This window comes from Streptopelia decaocto, assembly GCF_964273445.1.
Source record: "Streptopelia decaocto genome assembly, chromosome: 15".
Classification (NCBI taxonomy): Eukaryota; Metazoa; Chordata; class Aves; order Columbiformes; family Columbidae; genus Streptopelia; species Streptopelia decaocto.
This window is the reverse complement of record NC_138670.1, coordinates 14,250,046-14,265,291: the sequence shown is the minus strand read 5'-3', so window position 1 is coordinate 14,265,291 and position 15,246 is coordinate 14,250,046. Positions and strand designations below refer to the sequence as shown.

General features: G+C 48.9%; 1 protein-coding gene across 4 annotated transcripts in view; it reads left to right on the top strand.

Moving 5' to 3' along the window:
- The window catches only part of MORC2 (MORC family CW-type zinc finger 2), a 56,536-nt gene that overhangs the window by 37,726 nt on the left and 3,564 nt on the right, over positions 1-15,246 (top strand). For 3 of the 4 annotated variants that reach the window (XM_082065988.1, XM_082065989.1, XM_082065990.1), the window contains 13 exons: positions 1,671-1,756; positions 5,245-5,385; positions 5,915-6,069; positions 6,214-6,342; positions 8,168-8,273; positions 11,842-11,974; positions 12,310-12,384; positions 12,477-12,860; positions 13,237-13,380; positions 13,474-13,528; positions 14,301-14,442; positions 14,780-14,971; positions 15,067-15,160. In XM_082065988.1, coding sequence (XP_081922114.1) covers positions 1,671-1,756; positions 5,245-5,385; positions 5,915-6,069; positions 6,214-6,342; positions 8,168-8,273; positions 11,842-11,974; positions 12,310-12,384; positions 12,477-12,860; positions 13,237-13,380; positions 13,474-13,528; positions 14,301-14,442; positions 14,780-14,971; positions 15,067-15,160 — 1,836 coding nt within the window. The remainder of the gene's footprint in view (positions 1-1,670; positions 1,757-5,244; positions 5,386-5,914; positions 6,070-6,213; positions 6,343-8,167; positions 8,274-11,841; positions 11,975-12,309; positions 12,385-12,476; positions 12,861-13,236; positions 13,381-13,473; positions 13,529-14,300; positions 14,443-14,779; positions 14,972-15,066; positions 15,161-15,246) is intronic. The other variant, XM_082065991.1, reaches the window with a different exon arrangement.

The following is a 15,246-nucleotide window of genomic DNA, read 5'->3' as shown; positions in this document are numbered from 1 at the left end:
GTTTGAGCAGTGCTGGCTGTGAGCAGTGCCGGTTAGAGCAGCGCCGGCTGTGAGCAGCGCCGGCTGTGAGCAGTGCCAGTTAGAGCAGCGCCGGCTATGAGCAGCGCCGGCTGTGAGCAGTGCCGGCTGTGAGCAGTACCGGTTTGAGCAGTGCTGGCTGTGAGCAGTGCCGGCTGTGAGCAGTGCCGGCTGTGAGCAGTACCGGTTAGAGCAGTGCCGGCTGTGAGCAGTGCCAGTTAGAGCAGTGCCAGCTGTGAGCAGTACCGGTTAGAGCAGTGCCAGCTATGAGCAATGCTGACTGAGCAGTGCCGGCTGTGAGCAGTGCCGGCTGTGAGCAGTGCCAGTTAGAGCAGTGCCGGCTGTGAGCAGTACCGGTTAGAGCAGTGCCAGCTATGAGCAATGCTGACTGAGCAGTGCCGGCTGTGAGCAGTGCCGGCTGTGAGCAGTGCTGACTGAGCAGCGCTGGCTGTGAGCAGTACCGATTTGAGCAGTTCTGGCTGTGAGCAGTGCCGGCTGTGAGCAGTGCCGGCTGTGAGCAGTGCCAGCTGTGAGCAGTGCCGGCTGTGAGCAGTGCCGGCTGTGAGCAGTGCCGGCTGTGAGCGGTGCCGGCTGTGAGCAGTGCCGGCTGTGAGCGGTGCCGGCTGTGAGCGGTGCCGGCTGTGAGCGGTGCCGGCTGTGAGCAGCGCCGGCTGTGAGCAGCGCCGGCTGTGAGCAGCGCCGGCTGTGAGCAGTGCCAGCTGTGAGCGGTGCCGGCTGTGAGCGGTGCCGGCTGTGAGCGGTGCCGGCTGTGAGCAGTGCCAGCTGTGAGCGGTGCCGGCTGTGAGCGGTGCCGGCTGTGAGCGGTGCCGGCTGTGAGCAGCACTGGCAGATCCCCGTGTCCGTGCCCGGGCTGTGGGTCGAGCAGGCGTTGCTGTCGGTCGCGGTGTGTTACCAGCAGCGCTCAGGCTGTTCTGTGGTCTCATCACCACTGGACGTGCTTCACCACCCACGTGTGGTTTCCAGAGTGGTACACGTACTGGTGTTCTCCTGCCCACAACCTCCAGTCTCTATGGGCTGGGAGGGCAACCCCCAGCCCCTGGGCGCTTTGTTTGATGTTGGCCTCCGCAGAAGAGGCCAGGGGCATGTGTGGTATTTGAACAGAAGTCAGACAGGGTGCTTTTTGGCTGTTTCCCCTTCCTGTTTGTGCAGTTGGCTATGAAGCACTTGCGCAGGGGCTGTTGGAGATGGGCTGTTTGCCTGTTCCCAGCGTGGCTGTGGCTCTTGTCAGGGACAAGGCTGAGACCCAGCCTGGGACTGCGGGTACACCAGGTGGGTCAGCCAGGGGCACCTGCTTAAAATCTCTGTATTTCCTATTGGCATCTACTGGAAGCAACAGTATCCGAGTACCCTGGCTCCTTCCTGGTGTCTCCATTACCCTCTGGTTTCGGTTACCTTAGGTGTTAAGTTACATTTAGCCATTTTCTTGCAAGCAACTGCGTAGCTGGTTAAACAAGCCAGCAGCCAGCACTGCCCTAAACACAAAGGTGTGCAGATTGTCATGCTCCACTGTTCATGAATTCTTTGCATTTATAACAATTCTGAGATCTTCTTGAAGGGGGGAAAAATAATACAAGTGAGTTAATTTCATGGATTTCACAGCAGCAGTTTTACTGTGCAATGCCTGTTTGCAGGCGATGCTGCGTCAAGTGCAAAACTCTGCAATAACCATGCGCCGGGAGGCTGATGTCAAGAAAAGGATCAAGGATGCAAAGCAGCGGTGAGTGCAAGGTGGTTCGGAGCTCTGGTTTTCCCAGGCTGGTCGCTCCACGTGCTCAGCTGTCTCTCCTACTTTGCTTGTGTGGTGGAGGGAGCAGTTCAGCTCAAAGCTTAAATATCTGTGGGCATCCCGCATGGGCTGTTAAACTGAGGGGACTGAGTTTGCTGTTCTGTTTGCTTCTGATGTTCCTCTTTTACTTGCTGAAAGACATCTTTGGATTTGGCATGTTTTCTGTAGATCTTTACCTGATTTTCATGTCAGCTTTTTTCAGTGTTCTGCTTTTTCACCTGAAGGTAAGATTCAGGGAGGCGAACAAATGTTAGTAAGTTCCAGTGAAATGGCCATTAGAGTTGTAGGGATGTTTTCTAAAAGCTTTTTGAGTTCTGCTATAGTCAGTGCTATTAAATCCCAAGGCATTGTTCTAACTTAGTTCTGGTTGCAATTAAATTCACTGTTCATGTACTCACAGGAATATTTTGCTCTCTACAGTTTTCTTGCAAATTTTTCATATGCATTTCACAAATGAAGTTGTAATCAAAACCAAATGCTCTTGAAACAAATTCTGAGCCTGAGAAAGTTGGGGATTTGTATATACCGAGTCTCTGTTCCCACCTGGTTCTTTTGCATGCTACTTTACATGGCTGCAGGTCAGAACGATCCCAGACTTGTTGCCAGAGATAGATCTAATGTATCTTATGATGCTAAAAATGAATAAATAAATACAGCTCTAATCTGAAAGTGCCAGGAGCTGTGATCTGAGGAATGCAGAAACTCTTGGGAGAAGCTCTCATTTTCAGCTTCCATGTACTTTTCCATGTACAGCTTCTTTTAATTCACAGAATCACAGAATCCCATAACGTCAGGGGTTGGAAGGGACCTGGAAAGCTCATCCAGTGCAATCCCCCCATGGAGCAGGAACACCCAGATGAGGTTCCACAGGAAGGTGTCAGGCGGGTTGGAATGTCTGCACAGAAGGAGACTCCACAACCTCCCTGGGCAGCCTGGGCCAGGCTCTGCCACCCTCACCAGGAAGAAGTTTCTTCTCAAATTTAAGTGGAACCTTCTGTGTTCCAGTTTGAACCCATTACCCCTTGTCCTACTGTTGGTTGTCACCGAGAAGAGCCTGGCTCCATCCTCCTGACACTCCCCCTTTATATATCTGTAAACATTTATGAGGTCACCTCTCAGTCTCCTCTTCTCCAAGCTAAAGAGACCCATTCTTGGTTTTGACGACAGTGCACAAAGTAAAATTTTGTGAATGCTCTTCTGGCCTTCCTGCCAATGGGCAAAATATTTTTTCCTTGTAAAAAGCTGAACAGTGAACAAAGAACTTGAATAATACAGGTTTGTTTGAAAATAGCTTCTCTATGCCTGTTGTGGTCTCGGCTGGGGTGGAGTTAATTTTCTTCCCAATAGCTGGTATAGTGCTGTGTTTTGGATTTAGTACATATAGAATGTTGATCATGCACTGATGTTTTCTGGTTGTTGCTGAGCAATGTTCACATCAAGTCAAAGACTTTTCATCCAGGAGGCTGGAGATGCACGAGACACTGCGAGGGGACACCCAGGACAGCTGGTCAAGGGATGTTCCACAGCATATGGCATCATGCTCAGTATATAAACCAGATATATAAAGCAGATCGCTGCTCAGGGACGGGCTGGGCAACCGTCAGTGGCTTTGCGGGTGTGAAGTTTTCTGGGTCTCCTGAGAGGTTAGGGGAGAATAAGGCTAAATTTATTAAAGGGAGGAATATTAGCATGAAGCCGAAGATATCTTTTAGAGAGAAGTAAGGGTGGAATGGGATTTTGTCACAGTCTGCTGAGATGCTTAGGGGGTTGTTTGAGCCCGATTGTTGGAGGAACGTAAGATGGATAATGGTGAGGCCTGCAATTATAAAAGGGAGGAGGAAAGCAGTTGCATTGTGCATCACTTGTTTTTTGCTCTCCTTTTAAATTGTCTTTATCTCAACCCACACATATTTTTTCTGATCCTTTTCCCCATCCCGCCGGGCAGGGGTGAGCGAGCGGCTGTGTGGCGCTTGGTTGCCGGCTGGGGTTAAGCCGCAACAATCCTTTTTGATGCCCAAAATGGGGCACAGTGGGTTGAGATAAAGACAGATCTGACCAGACTGTGTTAAAACAAATTGTTTATAAGCATTCATTACATTACGTTAATAGTCACTGGCCACAATGTTGGTTTCTTGGCTCTCAAAATTGTCGCACTTGTTCCCAGAGCTGTGTTATATGTTCCCTCTTGCTCTGTTTATCATCTCTGGGAGCTGTGTATGGTTATTGTTCTGTACTTCATAATACTGGCTTATGATATGGTATGATAAAATTACTGGCCATGAGGTCAATCTGGTATTTATACTTGGCATTGCCATCATCTCTGTACTTCAAGAGCCATCTATTGGACACTATTAATAATTGCACATTTTACCTTTTCTCCTTGGAGAGGCAATCCATGGGGGAGGCACCTTCCTTCAGCTTCCCCTTCTCTTCCAGGGTAATTATAATACCTCTTGAAAATGCTGGATATCCTTGGGAAGTTCAAACTAGCATGTTCCGATTACTGTTCCTCCTGAATATATTTCTGGTCCTGTAGTTGTTTAAGGTTAAACAACTATTTAAGAATCTCACCTAGAGATCTGCCCCAAGGCTGGATGAGTGGCAAGGTATATGGGGTAGTACAGGCAAGTGCACAGGACAGTGGTCATGTCCAATGTCGTGGAACTTTACCCCAAACAAGTGCAGAATCCTGAAAAAACAGTAAAATATTTGTAAAAAGCATGCTGTCAGCCTGGTAATGCCAGAGAGACACAGAGTGCTGCAGTGTGCGGGGCCTGGCCCACGGAGCCCTGAGCAGCGCTGCAGGACCCTCTGTGGGGAGAGGGCATCTCTGGATCAGAACGGACTCTCATGGTTTAATCCCAGCCGACAAGCAAGCACCACACAGCCAGTGGGATGAAAAAAATCAGTGTGTTGAGACAATAAAGGCAGTTTAATAGGATAGTGCAGGAAGAGAGAGTAATAATAATAACAACAATAATAATAAAAGAATACAGAAAACAAGTGGTGCACAACGCGGTTGCTCACCACCCACTGCCTGTGGCCCAGCCCGCCCCTGAGCAGCGATCTGCCCCCAGCCTGCTCCCCCAGTTTATATACTGAGTATGACGCCATATAGTGTGGGTCTGAAATAAAAAACCAGAATCCATTCCTGAAGGAGAGAACATATCCAAATGAATAATTAAATTATCTGAGCAGATACTGTCCAGCCTAAATCGGTGTCTGTGTTATAAAGCTTTTGTATTTTGTTCATGTTTAGTTGTAATGGACATTCCACAAATGCTTCATGTTTTCAGAAATAGTAGACTACAGGACAGGTGTTGGTAAACCCATAATGCTCAAAGGTGCTGGATTTCCAGCAAATAATGACAGTAGTTTTATTTTCAACAGCTCGGAAGCTCTCTTTCATTCTCTTACAGGGCTCTCAAGGAACCCAAAGAACTGAATTTTATCTTTGGTGTCAATATCGAGCAGCGCGAATTGGATGGCATGTTCATTTATAACTGCAGTCGGCTGATCAAGATGTACGAGAAGGTGGGCCCGCAGCTGGAGGGTGGCATGTGAGTTCCTGGAGATTTTTCAGTGATCTTTTTGATTAAGCCTGGCATGTTCCTACATATAACTTAGGCTGTGCGATAAGCTTGTTCTGCTTTCATCATTCTTCATGAGCATGAGGTTTACTCATATTGTCAACCTTTAGTTTGGATTCTTTGGCCAGTTATTTTTAATATTGCCCAGTATTTCTGTGGTTCCTTCACAGAATGTTCTCTACACAGATGTTGGTCATACTTGCAGCAGTATGAGGCTTTTGTGCTTGATGTTGCTGTTTGGCGCTGATGAATACTGGCAGCAATACCACCTCATTCCAGGGCCAGGGAGAATTGTTCCTGAAAGCCATTACAAATATTTGAGCCCACCTTACTTTTTGCATGCTGGTTGGAGTCCTATTTAGAAAGCTGTTAAATTAAAACCAGCACTACTGCAGGAATGGGTGGATCAGTGAGTGTGTGTAACCTGCTATTTTCAATATTGTTTTTCTGAATGACCTGGTAGTTTAATGATGTTTGTGACTTTGTGTCCCTCTTCCAGGGCTTGTGGTGGAGTGGTAGGTGTGGTGGATGTGCCTTATTTGGTTCTGGAGCCAACCCATAATAAACAAGACTTCGCTGATGCTAAAGAGTATCGACACTTGCTGAAGGCCATGGGGGAGCATTTGGCTCAGTACTGGAAGGATGTTGGTATAGGTAATGAAGCTTCACAATTACCGGGGGCTGGAAGGGGAAACATTGGTAGCTGGATGGCAGCTGAGGGGGAGGGAAACAAAGATTGCAGGTGGTGATTTTTGTGGTAAAGGCTCCATACTGAGTGGAGGCTTGTTTATTTTCTAGCACAGAGAGGTATCATCAAGTTCTGGGATGAATTTGGTTATTTGTCAGCAAACTGGAACCAACCTCCATCTAGCGAACTGCGCTACAAACGCCGGAGAGCCATGGAGATCCCCACCACGATTCAGTGCGGTGCGTCCGACCAGGCTGGTCCTCCCTGGGGAAGGGCAGGGACTCCAGGCTGCAGTTGGGGCACAGCTGGATGGGTAGGACATTTGAGATGAGCTTCGCTATCACTATCCCCATCTAGGGCTTGTCTCCTTCTATGAGTTGCCTTTGTCTGCACTTGATGGCACACTTAGACATCTTGATGTGAGGTTCTTTTCCTGCACAGTTTACTAACCTCTTCAGGTGCCCTTACAGAACAAGGCAGGTGTGGCTGGTCGCACTGTTGAGAATGGGCTTAGAAATCTCACATGAACTGGAACTGGCCAAAGCCACAAATCCCAACACTAGGATAAGATTTGAAACTTCCCTGTAGGCAATGGAAAGTGGACAAGTAAATTGTATTCTGATGCACTGACCTGATAACTGGTACTAGGTGTGAGCACAGAAGGGGACAAGTTCAACAAGAGTAAGTGTAGGGTCTGACACCTGGGGAGGAACAGCCCCAGGCACCAGTACAGGTTGGGGGTTGGCCTGCTGGAAAGCAGCTCTGCAGAGAAGGACCTGGGAGTTCTGCTCAACAACAGGTTGACCAGGAGTCAACAATGTGCCCATGTGGCCAAGAAGGCCAACGGTACCTGGGGGGCATAAGGAAGAGTGTGACCAGCAGGTCAGGGAGGTTGTTCCTCCCCTTCTGCCCTGGGGAGGCCCCATCTGGAGTCTGTGTCCAGTTCTGGGCTCCCCAGTTTAAGAAGGATAAGGGATTACTGGAGGGAGTCCAGTGAGGGGCTACAAAGATGCTGAGGGGTCTGGAGCATCTTTGTGATGAGGAGACACTGAGAGAGCTGGGGCTGTTGAGCTGGAGAAGAGAAGGTGGGAGGGGATCTTACCAGTGCTGAAAAATATTTCCAGGATGGGTGTCTAAGAGGATGGACCAGACTCTGTTCAGTGGTGCCCAACAATAGGATGAAGGTCAGTGGGCACAGACTGAAACACAGGAGGCTCCATGTGAACATGAGCAGAAACTTGTTTGCTGGGAGGTGCCAGAGCCTGGCCCAGGCTGCCCAGAGCGGGTGTGGAGTCTCCTTCTCTGAGACATTCAAACCGCCTGGACCCACCTGTGTGATCTGCTCTGTGACCCTGCGTGAGCAGGGCTGGGCTGGGGATCTGCAGAGTCCCTTCAGCCTCAACTATTCTGTGATTCTGTGAACCGTTTACTGTTGAATTTCACATTTAATCTGAGTTCTGTTCTGTAAACCTCTAAAAACCTCTGGCTAAATGCTTACTGGGGTAAGGGAGATCCCAACACAACCACTTTGTCTCTTAGTAGAGGGACACCAAATTCCTTTGACCTCATTGGAAGCCAGATCTGTCTTCCTGGTTTATCTAAAATTTAATAGGTTATCTTTTTTATTAATTTTTTTTTTTTTTTTAGTGAATAAATCTCTGACTTGTTTTGTGTTGACATCAGTGAGACACAGCCTGACTTCTGAGATGAGCAGTGATTTCAGGACCAGCTGTTCAGTTTGGTGTGTATGTGCTGTCATTGCAGCAGTGCGTGTGAGGTCCTCTAGTATCAGTTGATGCCAGGCTTCACCAGATTCTTGTTACGGATGCCTTGTACAAGATTTGAGGTCTTCTTCCAAGCATTTTGTGAGCATGAAGCAAGAACTGACTCAGTATATCCTGTTGCTGTCTCACATTTTTTTGGCCACTAGTCTTATTGTCCTTGGATGAACTTCGGAAATCGGTGTGGTCCTTGGGCATTAAATGGGCTTGAGAAGTGCTATGGAAAAAAAATGATTCTGTGACTCAAGCTGGATATTTCTGACTGCAAAGTGTTTTCTAACAGATGTATGTCTGAAATGGCGGACTCTCCCATTCCAGCTGAGTTCAGTGGAGAAGAATTACCCTGATAGCTGGGTGTGCTCTATGAACCCTGATCCTGAACAAGACAGGTAAGAATCAGTTAATATAAAGACTTTTCTGCAGTGTGCCTTATTTGCAAATGGGTTTGTTGTTTTGATTTTTTTCTGGTCATCTGTTTGTTGAGAATGATCTGAGCGATAGGCAGTAATTCCATACCTTTAAGCTGTGCTCACAGTCTGTGAAAAAGTAGTGATGACATATATTTGGAGCAGACACATTAGTGGGCATTGTGCAGTGCATAAATTGTAGAGTGTGTTGTCAGTGATGATACCAAACTGCGAGGAGCAGCTGATGCACCAGAGAGTTGTGCATCCATCCAGGGGACCTGGGCAGGCTGGAGAAATGGGCCCACAGGAACCTCATGGGTTCAACCAGGAGAAGCGCAGAGTCCTGCCCCTGGAGGGTGGCCAGGCCCTGGCACAGGTTGCCCAGGGAGGTTGTGGAACCTCTGTCCTTGGAGATACTCCAGGACGTGTTCCTAGCAACCTGAGTGGACCTGCCAGAGCAGGGCATGAGACCAGATGAACCCTCCAGAGGTTCCTCCACCAGTGATTTGGTGAAGAAGAAAACCTTTATGGTTTCTCTGCACTGCCACTGGAAATATGATTGTAGCCTTAGTTTATGCATGTTAATTTTAATGTAGACCGCAATTGAAGAGTAGTCATAGGTGCAGTCTGGGAGCGATATGTGTTCAGTGAGGTCTTTGCAGTTGTCTTTATTGCTACTGTAGCTCCAACCCATTAGACAACACAAACTGCAGCAACACCTGAGTTGCATTGAGCCTGAGAATGACATTTTGCACACTTGAGGGAGCAACACATCGATTCATTTACCACCAGAATGGTTCACAGTTATAAAATTTAGGTAGAATCTAGCCAACTGCTGGGGGGTGGGAAGGCCATACAGAGGGATCTGGACCAGCTGGATCGATGGGCTGAGGCCAGTTTTCTGAGGTTCAACAAGGCCAAGTGCCGGGTCCTGCACTTGGGTCACAACAACCCCATGAACGCTGCAGGCTGGGGAAGAGCGGCTGGAACGGGCCCTGGGGGTGTTGGTGACAGCGGCTGAACATGAGCCAGTGTGCGCCCAGGTGGCCAAGAGGCCACCAGCATCCTGGCTTGTGTCAGGAATAGTGTGGCCAGCAGGACTAGAGGAGTGATTGTGCCACCGTGCTGGGCACTGGGGAGGCCAAACCTTGAATCCTGGCGTTGGTTTTGGGCCCCTCATCATCAGAAGGACATTGAAATACTAGAGAGAGCGCAGAGGAGGAGACGAGGCTGGTGAGGGGCTGGAGCACAAGTGTGATGGGAGCGGCTGAGGGACCTGGGGGGTTCAGCTGGAGAACAGGAGCTGAGGGGAGACCTTCTGATCTCTGAACTGCCCGAGAGGAGCTTGGAGCCGGGGGGGTCGGGCTCTGCTCCCCAGGAACAAGCGCCAGGAGCAGAGGAAATGGCCTCAAGTTGCGCCAGGGGAGGTTGAGGTTGGATGTGGGGAACAATTTCTTCCCCAAAGGGCTGTGGGGCATTGGAACAGGCTGCCCAGGGCAGTGCTGGAGTCACCATCCCTGGAGGGGTTTGAAAGACAGGTGGATGAGGTTCTCAGGGACAGGGGTTAGTGCTAGAGTTGGGTTATGGTTGGACTCGATGATCCTGAGGGTCTCTTCCAGCTGAAATGATTCTATGATTTATTTGGATGAAGAAAACAATTGCTCTAGGCTGCTGCTTCTCTTTGGAGAGAGACACTGCTAGAAGCTCATTCTTGTCTGTGTTGTATAATGAGGGAAGCTGCTCAGCTGTAATTCAGGTGCCTTTGGCTCAGTGCTAAAGACAAGGGGAATGAATCTGGGCGGTAACTTTTAATTGGAATAAAAATTCTAACATCTGTGGCTGAAAAGGCTACAAAGAAGTGTTGATATTTGGAAAGTAATGATTTTCTGGCTTCTTCCTTTTGGTACCCATCATTGGAAGAGTACTGACACTAACTTCCCTGTCGCTCCCTGTATTTGTGCCCTGGTACAGAGCGATGCAGAGTGTGGTTGTGCCCAGATGTCCTCTGGCTAAGCTGCTGGGGCAGAGCGGAGGCTGCCACGCCTGCAGTTTCCCAGCTGCAAGCAGCAGCGCGGCTGGGAGTGTGTTGCTGGTGGACACAAACACAGACAGAGCACGTGTGTGTGCACGGCTGGATGTGCAGATCAGCACAAGTGGACGTGTGTGGCACTCACAAGCTGCACCAGCAGCCTCATCCTGTTCCCCCTCGGCTGGTCAGGATGAAGGGCCACTAGTGGAAATGCATCTGTATCTGGCCCTTGGATCCCATCCCTCTGGTTACTTGCACTGCGATAGGTGACCCCAAGGCGGGTGGTACAAACCTCCCCACGTGGACACAGACAACACACACACACTACAGACCTCCCAGTGTCTCACCTGGGGCACACTGTCCATCCCACAGTGGATCTGGATCCTTGCTCTTGCCAGGTGCCTCCTGCCTAGAGGCGCCCACATCTCTGCCTGCACCCCTGTACCCTTCTCCAGCCACCGGGCAGGACTCCTCGGTCCCCCCAGTAGCCAGAGTCTCACAGACTAGGGCATATCCCATCTGTTGACGGGTTCAGGATCAGAGAGCTTGATAAAATCATCTCTCATCAGCCTCTTGGAGCTCTGTATGATCTACAGTGAGAACAATGTTCTCCATTTATCTGTAAGACACACCTGTTGAAGTTTTTAGTGGGTTGGCCACAAGGCAGTGCAGGACTCAGCTGGATCTCTTGCCTTGTGCAAGAGTTGTCTTGGTACTGCGGATTCCTGTCTCACGTCACCCCTGCATGACTTTGCCCTGAAGGGGCTGATCCTGGTGTGTCTGTCCAGGCCTCAGTTCTGTGGCAGATGAGCCTGGGAGCCCCTCAGTCCCCTCTCCTTGCCCTGGCAGTGCTGCCGATGGCCGGCTGCTCAGCCAGAACTTTGCAGGTGATGCCAGTCCACTTTCCTGTATTTCCTACCTGTGTTTTCCTCTTCTCAAAGACTACTCCAGGATTCTGCACCTGAGAGGACCTGAGTGAGTGGAGTACTCACCACTGTTTTGTAGGCCACAAGCTGAACAGGATGGAAAAAGCAAATAGTTAAGGGATATTGCAAATGAAAACTTAGTGGCATTGGGCAGCAAGGTGAATTGCATCTTCTGCTAGAAGGCTCATGTGAATCACCCTTGTCTTAATCTCAGGCTACTGGTAGTAAGCTTTCCTTTCTAAATTGAAGGCTGTGATAAGAGGAATTGATATGAAAACATAAGTTGATAGGAAGAAAAATTTCTGTAAAAGTCCAGAGTACAGAAACAGTATAGAAAACCAGGTGCAGCTGTCCCTAAACTCTGTTTAGCTCCTGGCCATAAATGTCTTGTCTTTTTAACAACTGTGCTCTTGATCCTTAAATTGTTGATATGTTTCCCAAGAAGAAAACCAGTTGTTTTGAGATTGTGGCTACTGTGGAAAAGAAAGTGGGTTTAGCACTGCATTTGGGATGGGTTGCGGGGACAGTGCTGTGTGTGAGGCAGTGCAGGTTCTGCTCTTGTTCCTGAGATTGTCTCGCATTCCCTTCCTACTAGATGTGAAGCTGCAGAGCAGAAGCAGAAGGTACCATTGGGAACTCTGAAGAAAGACCTGAAATCACAGGAGGAAAAGCAGAAACAACTCACAGAGAAAATCCGCCAGCAGCAAGAAAAGCTGGAAGCTCTGCAGGTGAATCTGGAGGTTTCAGGGCCCTCCTAGTGTGAATGGCTGATGCCGAGTTGTGTCTGTCTCAGCCTGTAATGCCACCTGTGCTCCCTCATGGGACAGGGGTTGCTTCAATAGCAGAAAACAAGCATCTCAGCTTGCATTTTGTTTTCTGCTAGGAAAGTAAGAGTGATTGCTGGTGTTCAGATGAAGGGATGTCTCTTGAAGGACACAGAACACACCTGCTTATAATTGTTGATTTTTAACTGGAAAACTGTTTACTGGGCTGGGTTCAGACAGGCTCTGACAGCTTTTAAAGATGGCCTTTCTGATTTTTTTTTTAATTTTTCTTTTAATAGAAAACCACTCCAATTCGATCTCAAGCTGACTTAAAGAAACTTCCTCTGGAAGTGACCGCACGGCCTGCAGGGGAGGTAATTGGGATACCCGGTGTGCTATCCTTGTCTACCCTGAAAAGCAATGCCTGACACTTCCATCCTTTCTCTCTGTACCCTCATGTTTTCAGAACACCCAGTCCCAGACCCGACCTCAGCGCCCACGATCTCCTCCTTTACCTGATGTCATCAAGAACGCTCCCAGCAGGCCACCAGCACCTACTTCTCTTCCCAAGTCCATCAGTCAGCCTGCGAAGTCATCTTCAGCTCTGCCAAATAACAGCACTTCCAAAGCGGCCAGCGCGGCCCCCCAGGAGGAGCCCAGCACTTCCAGGACACCCCAGCACACTGTGACTGCTGGAAAGTCTAACAGCACTTCAAAAACTCTTGCCAAACCAAGTACAAAACTACCCTCTGCTGCCCTGCAGAGCCCCAAAAGCTCACGTGAGGCACCCAATCCAAAAGCCGTCAAAGTGCCAGCACTAAAGAAATCTGCCACTGTCAAATGCCCGCAGGTGAGACTTGATGGGATGAAAACTGTCAGCTCTTTCCCTGCTGTTCTGCATGACCTGTCCCGCTCTGTCTCCTGGAGTTTGCATTGTGGTCCTTGTGCAGGACAACCTAACTTTTACTTTACTCTTGAGTTAGGGAGCCATCCTACAGCCCTCGTGAAGACTTGTTTCATCTCTTTCCTGTTAGACCAGGCTGTTTCCACAGAAAAAAAAAAGAATGTGGAGTGGCAGAGTGAACGTTTGCATGATCATGGGAAAAGCTAATTAACTATCAAATTAAATACTGGATGCTGAGCATTTTTGTTTTAACTTGGCTGGAAGAAGGTTTTGGCCGGTATCATGCTGGAATTAACAGCTAGAGCTTGTTTGCTTCCTGCAGGCCTCCAGCACTCGGAAGAGGACCTCGAACAGCATAGAGGATGGGTCTGAGGAGGAGGGGGAGCACAAGAAGGAAAAGACAAAACGGGGCAAATTTCTGGCAGTGAAAGACGAAAAGAAGGATTCCAGTGAGGTGGTGGTAGAGGTGAGAGTACGTTGATTTCCCCAGCAGAAGGTGTTTGTCGGGTGTTTATAGTCTTGTTGGAAGGCAGCTAATCTGAGCACTCTCTGCTCACAGCTCACAGACAGCGCTGGAGAAGAAGAACTGGCAGAACTGAAGAATGCTCAGAAAGGTGAGAAATGAACCCTTGAACTAATGCTGGTATCTGAACACAGGGGAAAAGAACTGTGGCAAAACTAGACTCACTGGTTAAATGTGTGGTTTCATTAATGAGCTTTTTAAAATAAGAACTAGCGGAAATTTGGGTTCCAAACCCTGAGGTGACTCTAACTCTCGTGAAACATTTTGGCCAGGAACCCTTTGATTAGACAAGAGGTAATTGTGGCGTGGGAAGATCCGTAATCTGAGGGCTGCATCACGTTTGTGGGTAAGATGCTTGGCCACATGGTGTAGACCGATGTGCTCACCCGTCCTGACCGAATGGATCATGGAGCTGCGTTAGCTGGGAAATGCTGAGGACTGTATCTAGTCCTGCTGTGAGGGGAGAGGGCCCGAGAGACCCCCAGGAAAGATGATATCCAGGGTGGTGTTGCACCTTCTGCCAGAGCAGGGTATTTCTTGAGCTTCTTGCCAAGGAGCTGTCTGCAAAGTGTCCCACTAGGAACATGTGACAAATTGTCCTAGGGGCCAACATGAGTCTGGAAAGCCCATGTCAGACAGGAGTGAAGGAGGAACCTGTCTGAAAATGCCATATAATTTCCTTGCATCTTAACGTTTGTAAGTAGGAGTTGTACTGTGTGACAGGAGTGTTTTTATGGTTTATGTACCATTTGGAGGAATTGTCACAGGTTTAGGTTTGCTCCCTGCTGAGGGTGGTGATCTTCTCTAGAGCTCGTGTAGAACGTGCTCTTCAGCAAACATCTTTACTGTCCTCGTCCTTGCAGATAAAGGGCTGCACGTGGAAGTGCGTGTGAACAAGGAGTGGTTCACAGGCCGTGTCACAGCTGTGGAAATGGGCAAGCATGCAGTGCGCTGGAAGGTGAAGTTCGATTATGTTCCCACAGACACCACACCAAGGGATCGCTGGTAACTATCTCTAGCTACTGGATTTTGGAGGCTTGTTTTGCTTTCAGGAGCAAGATCACATTTTACTTCCATAGATGCTGAAGACAAATACCTTACTGTCATGTCAGGGGGTGTGCGTGCTCAAGATTGTCCAGCTGCTTCGTAAGGAATGAGCATGACAGACTCCAGACAGTCTGCCCATCACTTTGAGGCGATGTTCCTGTGGAGGCAGCTGTTGTATAACCTGGAGGTCTCAGAGTGACAACTGGGTACAGGTTCTGACGAAACTGTTAACAGTGTTTCAGGTATGGCCAATGTAGAAAAAGATATCTGATGTTCCCTTAATATTTTCTTTCAGGGTAGAGAAGGGCAGCGAGGATGTGAGGTTGATGAAGCCTCCCTCTCCTGAGTACCAGGCTCCAGATACGCAGCAGGAAGAGGAGGTGGTTGTGGCTGAACCTTCTACCTCAGACTGTGTCAGAATTGAGCCAGACACCACTGGCCCCAGCAGCAGCCAAGAAACAGTAGACTTGCTAGTCCAGATCCTTCGGTGGGTTCACTGCAGTTCTTGTGAGCTGCTGCAGTCTGATTGCTTTAATCTTTTAAGCTCCCAATTCTGGCTTTGTGTTTTTCTTTGCTGCGTAGAAATTGTTTGCGGTACTTCTTACCTCCGAATTTTCCTGTCTCCAAGAATGAGCTGAGTTCCATGAGCTCGGAAGGGTTGTTGGCGTTTCCCTTGGTGAGTTCAGTATTTCTAGACAAGTTTGGTTTTTTTTCCCCACACACGTTCCATTCTTACGGCAAGTGTGCATCTTGTTGAGGCAA